The 21,600-nt window shown below is 38.3% G+C and overlaps 1 protein-coding gene across 1 annotated transcript; it reads right to left on the bottom strand.

Moving 5' to 3' along the window:
• Positions 1–13,031: 13,031 nt before the first annotated feature.
• Positions 13,032–19,702, bottom strand: LOC149679468 (uncharacterized). Its single transcript, XM_089835670.1, has 4 exons — positions 19,601–19,702; positions 19,143–19,274; positions 18,166–19,072; positions 13,032–14,625 (listed from the first exon to the last, which is right to left on the bottom strand). The coding sequence occupies exons 1-4, from the start codon at positions 19,700–19,702 to the stop codon at positions 13,856–13,858; spliced, it is 1,911 nt and encodes a 636-aa protein (XP_089691796.1). The 3' UTR covers positions 13,032–13,855.
• Between the last annotated feature and the right edge of the window lie 1,898 nt (positions 19,703–21,600).

Below are 21,600 nucleotides of genomic sequence, written 5' to 3'. Positions count from 1 at the left end.
GTCAGTAGCCTCTTCAGTGGACTCTTCGGAGACGCTCGGAATCATGTTGAACGATTTTTTCGGTCGTCCGGGTACTCCAGTTCTTATTTTCTTCGGTCTTCCGGGACCTTTCTTCAGAACGAGGGTTTCTGACGGTTCTTCAAAGACGTCGTCGTTTTCCTGGGAATTAGATTCTTCCGGGATTTCATCTTTGAACTCCTTTTTGACTTCTTTGAGTTCTTCTCCGCCTGGCGGTTTTGCAGCGTGTGTAGTGGCCGGGACTTCGATTTCGCCTTTAGCTTTGCTTCCGTATTTCAGGTTGACTTCTGGAGTGACGAAATCATCATATCCGCCTTGTTTATTAAATTCTCCCAGGAACTTGACATTTCGACTTCGGTAAATTTGCTTCTCGGACGGAACCCATAGTCGATAGGCCTTCGAGACTTCAGAATAGCCGATAAAAACGCATTCTTTGCTCCTGGCTGCAAACTTCCCCTTCCTTTTATTTTCGTCCAACAGCAAAGCTTTGTCGCCGAAAATCTTCAAATGTTGCAGGGATGGCTTCTTTCCGGTCCATCTGGTAAATGGTACTTCTCCATTTATGCTCCGGGAAGGACAACGGTTTCGAATGTAGTTAGCCGTGGCCATCGCTTCTGCCCAGAATGATGGTGGAAGTTGCGCTTGTATCATCATACATCGGGCCATATCTAGGAGTGTTCTGTTCTTTCTATCGGCAATGCCATTCTGTTCCGGGGTGTATGGTACGGTGAGCCTTCTTTTTATCCCAGAGTCTTTCAGGAATCTGTCGAATTCATTGTTGCAGTATTCGGTTCCGTTGTCGGACTGCAAGGTCTTGATTTTTCTCCCGGTTTCCACTTCAGCTCGTTGCTTGAATTCTTTGAAGGCTTTCAACTCTTCGCTCTTGTGTTTTAAAAAGCTGACTTCACTCCACCGGGAATAATCATCAGTGAAAACGACGATGTACTTGGCTCCACTCATCGACGTTACTCTCATCGGGCCGCATACGTCAGAGTGTACTATTTCCAGGACATGCGAGGTGCGGCTATCTTCAGGTTTCGGGAACGGCTCCTTCGATTGCTTTCCTTTGATACAGATTTTGCAGATTCCCAGACTCCCATCTTTTTCAATGTTGAGTCCCGTAGCCAAATTCTTCCGGGCCATTTCCTTTAAACTTCTCTCGCTCAAGTGACCGAGTAGGAAATGCCAGTTCTCCAGGTTGCTTCTAGGCTTTATTTCCGCTTGCACTGAATGGACCGTTTCTTCAGCCTTTCTCAGGTAATAAAGGTCTCCAACTCTGTCAGCAACTGCAATCACTTCCCCGGTTGCCGTTTTAATCCAGGCTTGCGACTTCTTGAATGTGACCTCATGTCCTTTGTCTGTCATCTTGGCAATGGATAGGAGATTTGTTCTTAAATCCGGGACATGAAGGGCTCGTTCTAGGCGAAGAATTCGATTGTCGCTGCCATTCGTTGCGTGTACTTTTACTTCGCCAACACCTCGTATCTTCGTTGACTCTGCAGTGGCCAGGTTTAAAGATTTCGTGGTCTCTTCGTAATCATTGAAGCAGTCTCTGCTGGAAGTCATATGCGAGGTGGCTCCGCTGTCCAGGCACCAGGAATCGTGATAAGCCTTCAGGTGCAATGCGAATTCTTTCTCGGCCAAATTTTCTGCCAGTACATGATGGGCGTTTTCCTTCTTTCTGGTTTTTCTTTCTGAACCATTGTCTCTATCGGGGCAATCGGCTACCTTGTGGCCGGGTTTCCTGCATCCATGACACTTGTACTTGAAGGTCGTGCTTCCTCGCCCACGTGAACCTCTTCCTCTACCCCTTTCTGCAGTTTTCCGGGAAAAGTGGATACTGCCCATCATCGCATTCTGCACGGGTTCGTCTTCCCTAGAGTTCTTGGCGTCTGATTCCTCCAGGATCTTTATTTTTAAAGCTTCTGGATCAGGTAACGTATCCCTGGACTCTATTGCGCACCGGAAGTTCTCGTACGATTCCGGTAGACTGTATAACAACATAATGGCCAGTAGGTCGTTGTTTACAGCTACTCCCATGTCAGCCAACTTGTCTACTGCGTCGAAGAATTCTCGGACGTGATCCCGGACATCTTCTCCCTCCTTCATTTTCTTGAGGGTCAGTTTCTTCAGCAGCGTGGCTTTCCGGGCAGGTCCACTGGACTGGTAGATGGATTCGAGCTTCTGCCATACTTCCCGTGAGGTCGTGCAATTCTTTACTTGCTTCAACTCCGACGGACTGATCGACAAGATTAGGTCCGCTCTTGCTTTCCGATCATTAGTGTCCCAGGTAGCGACCGCCTGGGCGTTGCCTTCCGTTCCCCGTACCAGAGTTGGCCTCGTTAAAGTTCCATCTACGTACTCCCAGAGATCGTTCTTTTGAAGCAGGGCTTCCACTTGCATTTTCCAGGTATCATAATTATCCTTAGTTAACGTCTCGATTCGTCCCAGGTGATTTCCGGCCATTCTATGTCTGACTCCGCACCTTAAAGGATAATCTTCCCGGCGTTGAACTTCTTATGACTTCTAAACCTTTGCGCAGTGGAAGCGTGCTGGGCCCATAACCTGTTGTTGTTTGACGCAAGAACGACTCTGGGTTTAACTGGTTATTAACTCTTTATTAATTTAAGTAAATTAAAACATTTAAGTTAATTTCCGGGAACGCTACTGACAACTGATATCTGAGAACAGATAACTGGGAACTGATCAACTGTGAACTGACGACTGAGAACTGACAAAATTATCGGAATGTTATCCGGTTATATAGTTAAGGCATCGCGATAAAAAATAAAGATTACAAGAATGACCGCGATGCATAAAAAACACAAGTATAGAAAATAGAATCTGGATATAGATAAAAAACAACCGGTATTATCTCTAATTTACAACACTAAAGAACATACGGAAGGCGTGGAAGCACAAAACGAACCTATCCTAAAGAATACATGTAAGGAGTAGAAGTGCAGAACCCTAACCTAACCTAACCTAACCTAACCTGCCTTATGAAAATATTTTGGAAAAGGTACCCTTTTATTTGGTAATAGGCAAAATCAAGAGGAAATACATTTGATATAAACTTCCCTCGGATAAACTTTCTTCGTCACTATATAGCAAACCTGAAAGTGTATGACTTGATTAGAAACAACACATTGTATTTAATAAACGTTCTTCGTCACTATATAGCAAATCTGAAAGTGTATGACTTGATTAGAAACAACAAGTATATTTGATATTTTTAACATACCTTCGTGGATTCGAACCAGCAACCTCCCGATCCGCAATCCAATACCGTATCCATTACGCAAGCGGGTCGATGAAGGCTCTTGCATTTTAGATTAAATGTATACTATTTCTATCATATTATTATTTTAGGGGGATATATATAATTTTTATTCGATCAGAATTACTTTCGATCAATAGGGACGAAATGCGCTCCCGTCAGAATTATTTTCAATCAAACTAATTTCGATCAAATAAGACATTTTTCGATCCCCCAATTTTCGATCATTAAGGAATATACCCATGTTTACAAAAGCCACTCATATTTAAGTTTGTTTTGTTTGTCTTATAACGCATCCTGCATTTTCTTATCACTAAGGTGAAATTGAACGTTTTCATTTTCATGATTACTTTCTGAAAACATAATTTAAAACGACGAAGTTTAATATTTGTTAATATTATATAGAAATTAAATTAGAATTTAAATATAAGTCTTTTTAATCAATAGAAAAACTCCTCAAAATTAACGATAATCTAAAATGTTTAAAAACGTTCCTTTCTTTGGGAAAACGTAGAAATATGGTTTTGCATTTTTAATATTATAGCGCATCATCCGTTGTCAACATCATTAGGGTTTAGCAATTTTTATTTTGTTGATTACTTCGTGAGAAACATGACAATATGTATATACTCAATTTAAATTTTGTTTGCTTGTGTTCGCATATTAATTGGAAACAACGATTTCCCACATCATTAAGGTTTACCTTACCCTTTTCGTTATGTTGATTGCTTAGGAAAACAAGTAAACACTATTTTAAATTAAAAATATTTCATAGTTAATTTAATCTTTAATTATAAAACGCATCAATGTTATACGTTGTTATTAAGGTCTACCCTGTAACATATTGATGCGTTGATTGCTTTGTTCTATATAGAAATAGAACTTACAATCAGTTCTAAGATAGTGAAATTTGTAATTATATATTATATGGTATGGTTCTTTATTTTCGAGAAAATTGCTTTCTGTCTACACGCGATTAGAACCGAAAGCAGTTTCAGGTTCCATTTAATCTTCTGGATTGGTTTCGCAAAACATAGAAAAATTTTTAAATGACGATCTTAATGCGTACAACAATGCCAAGATCATGAGCATCTACCTTACACTATTTTTTAAGTTGATTGCTTTGAAAATCATAGGAACAATACAATATTTTAAAACCAATCTCATGTTTGTTTCGAGTATTTATCGAGTAATTGGGAATTGGTTTTCTAGTATTTCCACACTTCATGTTAATTTATCGCTCTCAGAGTCATAATAGACATTCAGAGTAATTTTGATCACCGACAACTATACTTTAAACAATTCCCAGAGGGTATTAGTCTTTAAATTTAACAAACTTAATTCCTCATCAATATCTCCTTCGGAATCTCATTCCTCACCGAAGTCAATTCTAGCCATTGTTACACTTCGAGCAAAGTCCCGAACAAAAATTACTAAGCTGAACTTAAGAAAATAAATAATCATAACAATAATAATAATAGTCAACGCGCCTTTTACTGTATTTTATTACTTTTTCTTCCACTATTGAACCAACTAGGAGCTAGTACTACCCTACTCAATTTCACTGGCATTGTGATCTAATTTACCCAATGAGCGCTAACAGTATTTATCGAGCCTTGGTTTGATACTCGAAACTTTTTCGAGCCTCAGAGAATCTCTTATCGAGTACTCGCACAGCACTAATATTTACCCATTTTAAGTAAAATTTCAATAATATCAATGTTTGAACTACGCAGTTTTAGAACAAGGCAAGCGAAGCAAAACTCGTTTTTGTATAATTTAGTATCTCAGTACTTTTTAGCTATATTGAAATATATTTAGAATTTAACCAATTCAAAATATGTAGTGAACGTGTCGAGTATTGCCCAGATCATTATTATTTAGTTTATCGTCCACTGTCGAGATCATTATGGTCTATCTGAACAGTTTTATTTCGCAGATTACCTACTGGTAATATAGAAAGGAAGAACCATTTGTTTGCACGCGGAAACAAACACAATTTTCCAAATTTCCGTGAACTGTCAATGCAGTCCGGAAATTGGGAACACGTTTGCTCCGATACGCAAACAGCGAACGCGGTCACGTGGGATGTGACAGACACACACACAGACACACACACCCACACGTCCAGTGCAATACCTCTCCGTGACGTCATCGTCACTCGGAGAGGTAAAAAATGTAATGCTAAGGCCTCTACGAAAACTCAAGTGTTAAAGAAAAGAAACAGTGCTGATCAAGGCGTTAGCCGATGAGCAAGCGACCTCATCAACCAAAAGGAGATGAACGAACATCAACTGAAATGCAAGAGAAACCTTGGCGCGAAAATAGAAAGGTTGTATTGATGCTGGTTGAACACAAGTTACCAATTTATTTCGTTCTTGCACCCCCTCTCTCTCTTTTCTAATGTCTAGTTTTCACTTTGTTTCTCTGCCTGGCAAATGGTACCCCCGAGATCTTATTAGTGTTATATTTTCCACATATGTGAAATAAAGTACAATTGACACATAATTAAAAATAACTGATGTGGATATCCCTTCGATATATAAAACTTATTGTTACAAAAATCTTCGTAACCAGAAACAATATCTCAACAAATAAAATCCGAATTTTTGGTCGAAATAAGTACCAGCATAAGAAAATAATATAAAGCTCCATATAAGTATGAAACTCTCCATTTAAAGCATGTAAACAGCATTTTCTTCCATTGAAAGAAAGTTTCTAAAGCCACCTATTATGAAACAATTTTATAATGTAATTAAATCGTTAAAGGTCTTGAAGTTACTATTATGATAATTATAATATATATATATATAATTAAGTGCATGTCAAAAATATCATAATAAATTAATATGGCGCGAGATTTCGACGACCAAGGCTAGCCCGTACACATAGGAGGTAAGGAGTGTCTCGTGTCTCTACGGGCATGGCCAAAATTTCCCGGCCCATCGTGCTTTTCGCGGACACTTTAGGTGGCGGTGGCGGTTTCCCCCCCTTTACTCCTAGTGGCAAAACTTCTCCCACGGGTCATAAATAGGAAGCGCGCCAAATTTGGAAGCAAATGCTGTAGTATGAAAATGTACTACGTTTCATACTTATAGAGAGCTATATATTATTTTCTTATGGTACCAGCATGAATTTATTTAATAACATGAATATATATGTGTATCATTAGCCTTTTGTATCATGTTATTCTGGGATGGGAGTGACCTTTCTATTACATACGCGTTTAACGTCATCGTGGTAGCTAATCAAAACCGATTTCAGAAATATTTTGTACACTGGTTTCCTTTAGCCTATAGACGGGCTGAATTTTCTTTTGGGTTCGATTTGTTGTCATCTTTATAAATGGCGGCCAGAAATTTTAAAACAAATTCTTTATTGAATAATGTAAGCTTGAAAAGTAATAAAAAATGTCCCGACGAGCTGACGGGCAACGCCGAGTCCTTCGCTCCTAGGGTGCTACAAAAAGGTTAGTCATCGGTAAAATCTAACCATTCTTTATATCATTTTCATGCAAGTTCTTATTACACGCGAGCGACGCCGCGGGTAAAAGCTAGTTCTGAATTAAAGTGGAGGAGAGATGGAAAGTAGAGCTCGTCGAACGATATTTTCGGATAAAAATCAAAGACGGAAACTTTTGACGACACACCTCAAATCCTCGAGATATTTCCCAATTTTTTTGATACGGGTTCTGCACGAACCCTGGAATAGGGATCTGCCTGCTTTTACCAGGAGTATTAAATAGGTTTTGTCAGTTTTTCACCAAGATAGCAGCATCGCCAATAGCGTATTCAACTTAGCGCTCAAGGGCGCTAGATCTGCTCGCGCTCGGATTTCTGTTTTCCATTTACCGAGCGCTGGACTCAAGATCCCATCGGTGCTAATCAGTACATAATAGATAGCTCGCTAAATTTGTAGCGACGATTACGACGGAAAAAGACAATTGTTAACGCAGCTCAAGAAATGAAGCGCATTTCATGTCGTCTAGAGCAAATCGAGAGCGATCTCAGAGCAGTTAAATGGAAAACGCCATTAGACTATACACCGAGATGGCAGAATTATTTGATTAGCATATTTCCACCATTGGGAGTAGTAGGAATATGAAACCCCACTCTAGGCACTCAGACGATTAAAGCATAAAATGACTTACCAATTTCCGAACAACGTGATTCGGAATTCTTTGGAGCGATTTCTTGAAATGTCTCCAAGTTGGACACCAAACTATTATTTCCGACTTCAACTGGAACTTCGAGTAAATCGCTTTCCATAGAGACGGAGGTCAATTCTGACAGTTCATTTGTGCTACGTTTTGGTTTAGGAACACACTCTGGCACACTCATTGGATCAACACGCTTCAGTTTTGGCAACTGACACAGCACCATACTTCGATTTTGTCTATCAGTTTTCTTCGCACCTGTCAAGGTTATTCTGGATTGGTTATCATCGAGATCGTTTTCTACGGCTAATTCTAGTGAATCGCTTTCGACATTTGCGCCAAGAGAAAGATCCAAGTGTTTTTCGACTTCAACATTCAATTCGGGAACACGAAATTCCTTTGATCGAGTTGTTCTTTCGTCAGTTTCTCCCTCTGTCGAGACACTTTGTGATTTACGATAAGAATCGGTAATTGTATTATTGTTCTCAAGAGGTTCTCGTGACGAATCACTTTCCGTCGTTGTGTCGAGAGGCATTTTCAATTGGTTTTCGACCTCGAGTTTCGGAGAAGGTACACAAAGTGGCGAATTGTCACTGTATATCAATTTAGGGACACACGCATTCGTAATTCGCGTTATAATCCCCACATTTTTAGACTTTTTTGGGATAATTTCAGTTTCGTTTGTATTGCCAACCTCCGCAACATATTGAGGCTCAGAATCAGGCGATTCTTCACTAATATCTTCTCTACCCAGCATGCCTTGGACATTGACAGCTTCGACACTGTGTATCACAATTGGAAGAGATAACTCCTGGCCATTAATCCCCGAATCATTTTCAACGGGTTCAGATTTCACTAATTCATCGTTAGCTAATTGATCCATTCCACTTTTCTCCTATTTTTCAAACAATCAACTTTGGAGTAACTCTTCCCCACCGACCATTAAAATGAAAAATGTTCCATACCATCAAATCTTTGATTCTCTTTTCCAACTCTTTATTGACCCTATTGAGTCTTTCAATTTCGTCTATTTGTTTATTTATCGTTAACGTTGTTTTCACTCTCTCTTTTCCCATGTTTGAAATTAATCCATTACGCTAAACAAAATAAGATTTCATTTTAACAGTAAATATTCTTTGGACTTTCATTGGCTGAACGTATTTTAAAGGGGCAAGCAGGAAAGAACAAAGTTCCTTGTTGGATTTCTTTGTTACTAAACAGGGACGTGTTACCAATCCCCTTAGATCAGAGCCAATCCTGGTTGGTATTTTCACAAATAAACCTAATTATTCACCCACCCACAGAGTTTGGTTCTACTTTAAGGGACGTAAGATTCGACAACTCATCCTGTACATTTAAAATGGGCTACGATACCAAACGAGTCTCATATTTCTGTGCTTAATTTCACACTAGTAATAAATACCTCGGCTTCCAGTTCCCTGACTCGATCATCCCTGGCTTTAACTTCTTTGATAAGATCATCTTTACTCAAGTGATCATAATTACAATCTTCCTCAGTCTTCATTTCCTAAAAATAAAGTTTCCCTAATTTTATATTTGCCTTAAACAGCCAATATTGCAATAATTTCTCAAATACCTCTTTTATCGCCACCCTTTGAAGATTTACTAAACTCATTTCGGAATTTTGTGCCGAGAGTTTGTGAAATTGTAAAGCTTCCCTAAAATAAAATTTCTTTTCAAACAGAAGAAAACGAACATATAACAAGAAAGGTTTCCCAATACATTGTAGCTTTCGCTATCAAAAGCTTAGAAAAACATGCTTAGCTAGTTCAAAAGATTGTGACCATTGATGGACACTGCAACTTTCTTCAAGATTAGGGAATTCCTCAAACCCATTTTTTGAATATAACTAGCTTCGTATAAATTATTTATTCTGCTATATTATTTTTAATTTTTAAAATAACAAGAAAGATCTTTTTCTTTTCAAGGCAAAATAGTTTCGATAGGTTTGGATCCGTAACACGCCTTAATGACACCCAAGTTGCATTATATTCATCACTTACCAGCTTAAACGTTCGACCATAACACGACAATCCTTCACAAAATCCATCATACTTCGTAGAGTTTCCCTGTTAAGATAACATAGGTAACATTTTAATGATAATTAAAAACATGGCCTTAAACAAAGATTCAGCGTTTTCCCCTCAGTTCAACATAGATTCTTACCAGCCAAGGCTTATATGAACGTTTTTCTTTCACAGTTACTCACACTGTTCTGTTTTTTATGTTTTTCGGGTCTTTGGGAGAAAAAGCTTCCACTTTTATTAACAGCTTTTCTTGTACATGGATACTCTTTTTTATAATCAATAAACTATTATCAAAGGATGAACCGTTACCGTAACAAAGGAATTGACAAGAAAGTACAAACGTGAAAAAAGAGAACGCCTAGCAGACAGCTTTAACTATTTCCAAAGCCCAGTGACCAATGACCATAGCTCTTTTCGTAATTTTATGCACGCATGCTCAGAATAACTCTGGGGGCCAGTTAAGCAGACTACGCTTTGAACTTGCGTTGAATGGCACTGAGCACTGACTGCGTTACGAACTTTTATCATGCTTTCAAGCAGTCTTTGAAATAGCACAGGTCCACAGGTCAAAAACCAGTTTATTAATTGCTCGGACCAGTTTTTTTATTCAAAATCCGGGGGTTACTGGTCCTTGGGACCAGTTTATTAATTGAGAATTTTTATGAAAATTCAGGAGGGACCAGTTTAAAAATTCTAGTCATTATAAATTTCTACTCCATGGATATAGACTCCTAGCCTTGACTGGTTCTCTTGCCTAACCCTTCCTTACTACAAACACAGCCCACTCGATCACGTTTTGGCTTCACACGCTATAGAAGCCCCCCCCCACACAATGTTTTTCCTGTGTAAAAGTGCGTGTTGGTAATTTAGGGGCTTTTTCGCTCGAAAAATCCAAGAAGCCAGCTTTTAACATGAACGGCTATGGAAGGAACACAGTTATTTATCCCTAATTTTGAAACTACTGGTGCAAATCTCTTGGAATTTTAAAGAGATGTGCTAAACAATGTTTGCTATGTTTTTGGAAATTTTCAAAAGTTTCCCTTTTATAGTTTTTTGTATAAATATTAGAACGAAAATTAGCCCTAATTAAAGGGATTGGTCTTGGAACGGTTTAATATGTTTCTTGCGTTTCACTTGTTCAAATCTCTTGAAATTTTAGTGAGAGGCACAAAATTGAGTGGTTTTAAATTATGATGCAAAGTTTCAAAGTTTTCAAAGATACAATTCACTTCCAAAAAATTCATTAAAATTTTGTTTGTTCATAATCCTACAACCTATAGAGCTATTTCAGAGGGGGTAATGGCTACGTCACCAATGCTATTTGCCCATAGAGAAAACCCTCATAAAATGGCCGCCCTACACTCAAAGGCAGGCCCAATTTTCGTACCAGACGAAATTTTTCCCCCACTGAAATAGCTCTATTTAGTCACTTAGGGAAATTTTAGGACAAGAACTATTCGTTTTAAAACTTCGAAATTTTGCACGATAATTTAAAACCTTTCAATATGCCTCTCACTAAAATTTCAAGAGACTCGAACCAGTGATACCAGAAGTTAATGACTTCTTATCCAGGGAAGTATTGGACACTAAGGCTTTATATAGTATCCATCCCTGCTAGTCAAAATTGCCTATGGCAATCGTAAAAGAGGGTCGAAAGTTTCCTCCCCACTAGGTAAACGATCTAATCTACTGAAAAAAATCCCACGCCGAGAGGCTGTGGCACTCAAACTGTGGGGCGTGTTCAAAACTTCTTCAGCGCCAATCGTTGAAAAGCCGCCTCTGAAAATCCATTAAAATCCGTGGGCCTAGGACCCCAAACTAGTTTGAACGTAATTTCTAGCAAATTCTATTAAAACAGTTGTTCTTGTCACCGTTTCTGATTCGTTACCTCAAACATGGAACTAACTAACGCTAGGGACGGTCCGCACCGATAGAACTTACATTAGTCTCTCTGAAAAACATTCGTTGATAAACCCTCCCGCTTTTAACTCCCCCCTCCTGAAATTTGATGATTTAAAACGGAAATGAGCTAGATTCTTAACGCCATCTATAATTTAGTTTTAGTACTAACATGCGGGATCTGCTGTAGAAGTCGTATGCTATGTTAGGCGTGGCGTTACCATGGCGTAACATTTGTGTAAATTGTGCTACTATGGAACTAATTAACGCATAGATATTCATTTTATCCCTAACCTTGAAACATAATTTATTTGCGGAACTAAGTATTTAACACTTAAAAGATTGTACCGTTGTTTTTAAAGTAATTATAAATATGGATTTGTGTGTATAGTGATTGTAGAAGTGACAATCGCCAAGCTCAAAAACAGTACATGAAATATGCAGAGTTTATCGCTTTTCCTAAACCTATGCGTAATAATGAAATAGCAGACTGCTTTTAAGGCTTATTGCTACCCGCTGCTTTTAAAAAATTGAATCACTTTTCCGGTTCGCACCAAATACTCGCTAGGGTGCGTTGTCACCGAACATTTCTCAGATATTCACGCTTGCGGACCGTCCCTAGCGTTAGTTAGTTCCATGATCGCGAGACCCCGCTCGCAATAGTTTGTCTAGGTTCTTAATAGTGTTCTAATGTCTATGGTAGTCAATAGAGTACAAATCATTTGTAGGGAAGTTGTAGCCAAGGAGTACTAACTACCTAGGAGTAGAATTGGTAGAAAATGTGTTGAGCTAGAAAAATTCTTATAAGGAACCCCGAATTAATAAACTGGTCCCACCGTCTATTTTTTCCAAAAACGATAATTAATAAAGTGGTCCCTGGGACCACTGACCCCAGGTTTTGGAATAAATAAACTGGTCCCAGCAATTAATAAACTGGTTTTTGACTTGTAAACCTGTCTTATTTCCTACCCTGACCCTGTCTCTGACAAACTCTCCGAGACTAGTCCTCTATTCGCGAGCGTTTCTTAGCAAGCGGTTTTAGGCGAGGCTGTAGAGTACTGGGCTGGCGAGCGATAGGTCCGCGGTTCGTTTCTCCGTGGAGGAAGGAAATTTAAAAATGCAAAATGATTTTTGCCCTTAGAAGTAGTCGCGACAGTAAAGTAAATATGCCTATGATCCGACAGAGACGGCTCATTGGATACATGCCAGTTAGACACAGAAGACGCAAGGTTTTCCGTGGCTAACGTAAGGTCAATGACCTCCCTTCCGCGAACATGCAAAGCTACACTTAAACTACAATTTAAGCGGCAATGAAAGTTCTGAGGGGGCTAGCTGGTGGCAGAAATGGAACTCGTTCGAAAGAAGAAAAGCTCAAACATTTGGAAGTGCGTTTGGAACAAACTTATCCAAAATTAATTCCGATTTTTTTTTTTCATTTTAGCATTCTCTGTGAGAATTTCATTATATTTAATACAATATTAATTATGAAAATGACGTTGTAAAAATTGGATATAGTGCTTCAAGTGTCTTGTCTCTGAAAATGTACACCGCTTCCGATAATACCCACCAGAACGGAGAAGGTTAGTTTCACAGTTTCGGCCCAATCATTATAGAAAATGAAAATCCATCTATTCATTCATGCGACTTTGTATTATTCCACTTTTCTTTGTTGCTAACTTAATTGCTGTTAAATCGTTAGTTTCATTAGAACTTAATGCGATGAAACTAATAATGAAGTTTAAAGTTCCGCGTAGGTCTGGTTTAATTACGTTCCTATAACAAAGAGGAGAGAGAGAGAGAGACGGAGAGATAATCAGTATAGGCAGCCGTGATCCATGCGTGTTGAAAACGGGGGTAAATCTACAGACGGTACGTCGCTGCGCCTGAACGCAGCTTTCTCGCGCATAGTTGACATAGGGGATGACAGAGACACGACGAGGAGGTCTATCCACCCATGCGGAAATGATATGAGTCCTGAAACTAAATTTATAAAGCGCGTTTCTATCACCTTTCTCTCCTCTTTGCCTATAGAGGTAAAAAATTGCGTTAAGAATGTTTACCGCGAAAAAACGTTATCCACATAAATGTGATGAACATCAAATAAATAGGGAGTACTAACCTTAGGTCAAATGGTCGTTAAATGTTTCCCTCAAAATGTTTAACAAATGTTCGTGGAATTAATTGCAAGTAAATTTAAAGATAGGAAAAGACAAGTTACAAGTATTTATTCGCTCTCGATTGCCCCCTCCCCATTTGCGCAATTGGCAATTCTCTAGCCTTGCAACCACAACAAGATATAGAGGCGTCTCTGTATTTTTTATTTTAGCATTAACAGTTACGGCCCAATCATTACAGAAAAGGATGAAAGATAAAAGCTTTTGTCCAACAATATTTAAAATGTTCATGTTACGATTAAAAAGAAATTTTACATTGTCTAGCAGCCTTCAAATCCATCTAGTCATTCATGTGACTTCTACGTTCATGTTTTGTCAAATCACCCTTCCACTTACATGCATAGTCACATTGATCACATTTGAAGGGTTTTTCACCACCGTGAATGCGTTGATGATTGATCAAATTACTCTTCATTGTGCTGGCATAGTCACACTGATTACATCTGAAGGGTTTTTCACCACTGTGAATATGTTGATGTGCGATCAAACTAATCTTCTGCGTACATTTATAGTCACACTCTTCACATTTGAAGGGTTTTTCACCACTATGAATGCGTTGATGTATGATCAAATTATACTTCTTCGTGCATCCATAGTTACACAGATCACATGTGAAGGGTTTTTCACCACTGTGAATGTGTTGATGTGCGATCAAATTACTCTTCATTGTGCTGGCATAGTCACACTGATCACATTTGAAGGGTTTTTCACCACTGTGAATATGTTGATGTGCGATCAAACTAATCTTCTGCGTACATTTATAGTCACACTCTTCACATTTGAAGGGTTTTTCACCACTATGAATGCGTTGATGTATGATCAAATTACTCTTGACCGTGCATCTATAGTCACATTTCTCACATTTGAAGGGTTTTTCACCACTGTGAATGCGTTGATGTGCGATCAAATGATACTTCTTCGTGCATCCATAGTTACACTGATCACATTTGAAGCGTTTTTCTTCGTTACCCTTTTTAATGTGACGTTGTGGACCCCTTTTATATTCAGCAGAATATTTGATCCGAGTTGAACGTTTCTTCTTGAATTTTCCTGCAGAAAATTATTAACGAAATATAAAAACGACACACATTCCATTTACAATATAGTATCAAAAATACAGTAACATTCAAGCGCACTTCATAAAAAATGTAATGCTAAGGCCTCTACGAAAACTCAGTCTTAAAGAAAAGAAACAATGCTGATCAAAGCGTTAGCCGATGAGCAAATGACCTCATCAACCAAAAGGGGATGAACGAACATCAAATGAAATGCACGAGAAACCTTGGCGCAAAACTAGAAAGGTTGTATTTTCGGTGGATCAAATACCAGCTGATGCTGCGTGAACACAAGTTACCAATTTATATCGTTCTTGCACCCCCTCTCTCTTTTCTAATGTCTAGTTTTCACTTTGTTTCTCTGTCTGACAAATGGCACCCCCGAGATCTTATTAGTGTTATATTTTCCACATTTGTGAAATAAAGTACAACTGGCACATGATTAAAAATAACTAATGTGGATATCCCTTCGATAGATAAAACTTATTGTTACAAAAATCTGCGTAACCAGAAACAATATCTCGTTTTATCGAGCAACAAATAATATCGTTTTATCGAGCAAAAAATAATCTCGTTTTATCGAGCAACAAATAATCTCGTTTTATCGAGCAACAAATGATCTCGTTTTATCGAGCCACTGCCTTCTCTAATACTAGGCCTGGAAATGTGCAACAGAAGTATTTTTTATTTGACATTTTGAATTTGCGCTTAGTAACTGTTAGATGGCTCTTTTCTGGGGAGAATTTTCGCGATGACGAAAGTAAATTCGTACTGCGCAGTCTCGCATGACGTCACTTCTTTCGCTTATGGCAGACCAGGGTGGGAAATAAGGGTTTTTTTAAACTGGACTAAATAACCTGGTCCATTTCACAAGGGCACGCCGTCTGCTAAACTAGAGAAGTGGATAATTAAACTATTAGAGTTAATGTTTGGACTCTAGTTACCCTTGAATTATCTTAGTGGTCCCGAGGACCATTGACCCCCTCCGATTTAATTTTTAAACCGGCCCAGGCAATTTTTAAACTGGTCATTTGCCCTGTGCCACCGCCTTATTTCCCACGCTGTGGCGGACTATGGGTGCAATTCGTCGCTAAAATGATACTTAGGTATTATGATTGTATTTTTCGTCAAATTCAGTTAAATCTGAAGCCCATCTACAATGAATAGATCAATGTGTTTGGATCGTGTCTCTCAACCTAGAACCAACGCAAAAACTTTTGAGTTTAATACGTTTGCTAGATCGATAGAGACGAACATTTTAATTGATGTTGCAGATTTTGTGAAGGAAGAAATGCACTTCATTGACGATACTTGTATATTTCATTCAATCATATTTTGCGAAGGCTTTAAAATATGACTGTGATACATATTTGGAATTAATGAAACTACTGTTAACAAAGTTTATAAGACCATTGTTAGACAACTACGCAAAAGATTTAACAGATCGCAAAGAATCGTACAAAAAGTTCAAGAACAAACTTCTCCCATGAAAACTCTAAAAATGTAAATACATTTTACCCACACTGTGATACATGCCTTTTTATATTGTCGTTTGAATTTTTATGTGTCTTTTTATTTTAGTCAGCTGCTATATTATCCTCAATAGCTTTACTTTAACCGTTGTCTTGCAAGCTTTCAAAAATTTCCCCTAGTTTTGAATTTGCCGCCAGTTTAAAACCCCAGGAAAGCGACATCTAGCGCCATTTGTGAAATACTAACTCCCACCCCCTTTTTTTTCGTATTGCATGGCCTAGTATTTGAGATGGCAGTGATCGAGCAACAAATAATCTCGTTTTATCGAGCAACAAATAAACTCCGAATTTTTGGTCGAGCTAAGTACCAGCATAATAAAATGATATAAAGCTCCCTATAAGTATGAAACTCTCCATTTAAGCCATGTAAACAGCATTTTCTTCCATTGAAAGAAAGTTTCTAAAGCCACCTATTAAGAATTTATGGCGTTAAAAAATTTTTATAATGTAATTAAATCGTTAAAGGTCTTGAAGTTATTATTATGATAATTATAACTGATTAATGCGCATGCCAAAATTATCATAATAAATTAATAGATGGCGCGAGATTTCGACGACCTGGTACGGGGTAACGAGTGTCTCGTGTCTCTACGGGCGTGGCCAAAATTCCCCGGCCCATCGTGCTTTTCGTGGACAATTTAGGTGGCGGTGGCGGTTTCGTCCCCCCTTTACTCGTAGTGCCAAAACTTCTCCCACGGGTCGTAAATAGTAAGCGCGCCAAATTTGGAAGCAAATGCTGTAGTATGAAAATGTACTACGTTTCATACTTATAGAGAGCTATATATTATTTTCTTATGGTACCAGCGATAAGAAAGGAGTGAAGACCCTTGTGAAACAGGACATTTTAAAGGTTCTGATACATAATAATAATCTAGCTTTATTGCGCGTCCATAGACATCCAGTGGGCTATATTTCAATGGGTCACGATTTCAATTTAAGGCCGTTGACAACCATATTTTCTATATCTATATAAATCGAAGTCCTGACTGACTGACTGATAATCAACGCCCAGCCCAAACCGCTTGCCCTAGAAGGCTGAACATTTGCAGGAAAGTTACTCGTGAGTAGTAGGCGCGTACTAAGAAAGATATTTCCAACCCGCCACCAGCTTAATAAATGGCGCCCAGAAATGTAAAAAATCTTCTCAATGCAACAAAGTCAGAGCGTTTCAACCGATTTCACAAATATTTTGTACACTGGTTTCCTTTAGCCTATAGACGGGCTGAATGGTCTTTTGGCGCCAAGCATGAAAAGTAATAAAAATGTCCCGACGGGCTGACGGGCAACGCCGAGTCCTTCGCTCCTAGGGTGCTACAAAAAGGTTAGTCATCGGTAAAATCTAACCATTCTTTATATCATTTTCATGCAAGTTCTTATTACACGCGAGCGACGCCGCGGGTAAAAGCTAGTTCTGAATTAAAGTGGAGGAGAGATCGAAAGTAGAGCGCGTCGAACGATATTTTCGGATAAAAATCAAAGACGGAATCTTTTGACGACACACCTCAAATCCTCGAGATATTTCCCAATTTTTTTTATACGGGTTCTGCACGAACCCTGGAATAGGGATCTGCCTGCTTTTACCAGGAGTATTAAATAGGTTTTGTCAGTTTTTCACCAAGATAGCAGCATCGCCAATAGCGTATTCAACTTAGCGCTCAAGGGCGCTAGATCTGCTCGCGCTCGGATTTCTGTTTTCCATTTACCGAGCGCTGGACTCAAGATCCCATCGGTGCTAATCAGTACATAATAGATAGCTCGCTAAATTTGTAGCGACGATTACGACGGAAAAAGACAATTGTTAACGCAGCTCAAGAAATGAAGCGCATTTCATGTCGTCTAGAGCAAATCGAGAGCGATCTCAGAGCAGTTAAATGGAAAACGCCATTAGACTATACACCGAGATGGCAGAATTATTTGATTAGCATATTTCCACCATTGGGAGTAGTAGGAATATGAAACCCCAACTCTAGGCACTCAGACGATTAAAGCATAAAATGACTTACCAATTTCCGAACAACGTGATTCGGAATTCTTTGGAGCGATTTCTTGAAATGTCTCCGAGTTGGACACCGAACTATTATTTCCGACTTCGATCGGAACTTCGGGTAAATTGAATTCCATAGAGACGGAGGTCAATTCTGACAGTTCATTTGGGCTACGTTTTGGTTTAGGAACACACACTGGCACACTCAGAGACCTTGGATCAACACGCTTCAGTTTTGGCAACTGACACAGCACCATACTTCGATTTTGTCTATGAGTTTTCTTCGCACCTGTCAAGGTTATTCTGGATTGGTTATCATCGAAATCGTTTTCTACGGCTAATTCTGGTGAATCGCTTTCGACATTTGCGCCAAGAGAAAGATCCAAGTGTTTTTCGACTTCAACATTCAATTCGGGAACACGAAATTCCTTTGATCGAGTTGTTCTTTCGTCAGTTTCTCCCTCTGTCGAGACACTTTGTGATTTACGATAAGAATCGGTAATTGTATTATTGTTCTCAAGAGGTTCTCGTGACGAATCACTTTCCGTCGTTGTGTCGAGAGGCATTTTCAATTGGTTTTCGACCTCGAGCTTCGGCGAAGGCATACAAAGTGGCGAATTGTCACTGTATATCAATTTAGGGACACACGCAATCGTAATTCGCGTTATAATCCCCACATTTTTAGACTTTTTTGGGATAATTTCAGTTTCGTTTGTATTGCCAACCTCCGCAACATATTGAGGCTCAGAATCAGGCGATTCTTCACTAATATCTTCTCTACCCAGCATGCCTTGGACATTGACAGCTTCGACACTGCGCATCCCAATTGGAAGAGATAACTCCTGGCCATTAATCCCCGAATCATTTTCAACGGGTTCAGATTTCACTAATTCATCGTTAGCTAATTGATCCATTCCACTTTTCTCCTATTTTTCAAACAATCAACTTTCGAGTAACTCATTCCTATCGACCATTAAAATGAAAAATGTTCCATACCATCAAATCTTTGATTCTCTTTTCCAACTCTTTATTGACCCTATTGAGTCTTTCAATTTCGTCTATTTGTTTATTTATCGTAAATGTTGTTTTCACTCTCTCTTTTCCCATGTTTGAAATTAATACATTACGCTAAACAAAATAAGATTTCATTTTAACAGTAAATATTCTTTGGCCTTTCGTTGGCTGAGCGTATTTTAAAGGGGCAAGCAGGAAAGAACAAAGGTCCTTGTTGGATTTCTTTGTTACTAAACAGGGACGTGTTACCAATCCCCTTAGATCAGAGCCAATCCTGGTTGGTATTTTCACAAATAAACCTAATTATTCACCCACCCACAGAGTTTGGTTCTACTTTAAGGGACGTAAGATTCGACAACTCATCCTGTACATTTAAAATGGGCTACGATACCAAACGAGTCTCATATTTCTGTGCTTAATTTCACACTAGTAATAAATACCTCGGCTTCCAGTTCCCTGACTCGATCATCCCTGGCTTTAACTTCATTGATAAGATCATCTTTACTCAAGTGATCATAATTACAATCTTCCTCAGTCTTCATTTCCTAAAAATAAAGTTTCCCTAATTTTATATTTGCCTTAAACAGCCAATATTGCAATAATTTCTCAAATACCTCTTTAATCGCCACCCTTTGAAGATTTACTAAACTCATTTCGGAATTTTGTGCCGAGAGTTTGTGAAATTGTAAAGCTTCCCTAAAATAAAATTTATTTTCAAACAGAAGAAAACGAACATATAACAAGAAAGGTTTCCCAATACATTGTAGCTTTCGCTATCAAAAGCTTAGAAAAACATGCTTAGCTAGTTCAAAAGATTGTGACCATTGATGGACACTGCAACTTTCTTCAAGAAAAGGGAATTCCTCAAACCCATTTTTTGAATATAACTAGCTTCGTATAAATTATTTATTCTGCTATATTATTTTTAATTTTTAAAATAACAAGAAAGATCTTTTTCTTTTCAAGGCAAAATAGTTTCGATAGGTTTGGATCCGTAACACGCCTTAATGACACCCAAGTTGCATTATATTCATCACTTACCAGCTTAAACGTTCGACCATAACACGACAATCCTTCACAAAATCCATCATACTTCGTAGAGTTTCCCTGTTAAGATAACATAGGTAACATTTTAATGATAATTAAAAACATGGCCTTAAACAAATATTCAGCGTTTTCCCCTCAGTTCAATATAGATTCTTACATGAGGGGCTAAATGTGCGCCTGTTTTTGTTATTATCAAGTTTTATCAACTAAATAAATTTCCCCTTTTCCAAAATTTTACTAAATAGAATATGTGTTTGTACCCCTAATTATTGGTACCTTTCCAAATTATGGCTAATTAGCTTTTTTATTGCCACCTTTTCCAAAAAATTGTTATTTTTAGTTTCTTTCTACCCTAAAAAGAGGCGCACTTTTAGCCATTCGTTAATTTACTTGTTGAAAACTTGTGAAAATTTGAGAAAGAACCCAAACATAGTTTTCCAGCACAAAATGAACATCTATAACCTATTATGTGGATTCGGCACAAAAGTTAATTAAGAATAAAGTAATTTTAAATACCTTTGCAAGTAGCCAATTCCGAACACTAGATGAATACTTTATTAATTACATTAAACGACGTGATTTTTAAAACACAATGTTCAGCGACATGTCACGTTTTACCGCGATTTTGAAGCAGACGGCTTCGTTTGGTCACAACCGACTCGATCACGCTTTTGGATGCACGCGCTATAGACAGGGCCGGAAATAAGAAAAATTTCTTATGGGACATGTGTCCAGTGACCCCCCTGTTTGACTGGAAAATTTATAGGACATTGTCCACTGGAGTGTGCAAAAATAGTGTCGCTTCTCCATAGTCAAGCTATCAAAACTTCAGAAAATTTATTGGTCAAACTGTCCAGTGACCCCCTGAGTTTTTAAAAAAGTTATGGGACATTTTAAAATTTTATTGGACAATGTCCAGTGTCCTGTGCTTATTTCCGGCCCTGGCTATAGATGCCCGTCCAAAGAATGTTTTTCCTATGTACAAGCGCATACCAGGAATTTTCGGTTTTTTCCTTCGAAAAATCAAAGGAGTCAGCTTTTAACATGCCCTTCTATGGGAGGAACACCGTTTTTCGGCCCTAATTTTGCAAATACTGGTTCAAATATCTTGAAATTTTTAATGAGATGTGCAAAATAAGGCTTGTTATTTTTGTTCAAAGTTTCAAAAGTTTCTCTTTCATAGTTTTGTTTTAAAAAATTGAAACGAAAATTAGCCATAATTAAAGAGCTTAATCTTCAAATGGTTTTAATGTGTTTTCTTCGTTTTCACTCATTCACTGGCTCGAATCTCTTGAAATTTTAGGGAGAGCTATAATGAAGTTTTTAAATGATCGTGCAAATTTTTCAAAGTTTTAAAACAAATAGTTCTATCAGAGGTGGATTAGGGGAAGTT

Source organism: Phalangium opilio, unplaced genomic scaffold, assembly GCF_054372755.1.
Source record: "Phalangium opilio isolate 3A_F unplaced genomic scaffold, DU_Popi_V2 ptg000041l_1, whole genome shotgun sequence".
Classification (NCBI taxonomy): Eukaryota; Metazoa; Arthropoda; class Arachnida; order Opiliones; family Phalangiidae; genus Phalangium; species Phalangium opilio.
This window is presented reverse-complemented; position numbering and strand designations above follow the sequence as displayed.

Excerpts from the sequence above, each read along its gene's own strand:
- LOC149679468 (XM_089835670.1), bottom strand. The coding sequence starts at position 19,702 with ATGAAGACTGAGGAAGATTGTAATTATGATCACTTGAGTAAAGATGAT. Across the intron at positions 19,073-19,142 it reads AGAGAATCAAAGATTTGATG|GAGAAAAGTGGAATGGATCA; the intron begins GTATGGAACATT and ends TTTGAAAAATAG. Across the intron at positions 14,626-18,165 it reads ATCACGTTGTTCGGAAATTG|GAAAATTCAAGAAGAAACGT; the intron begins GTAAGTCATTTT and ends AATTTTCTGCAG.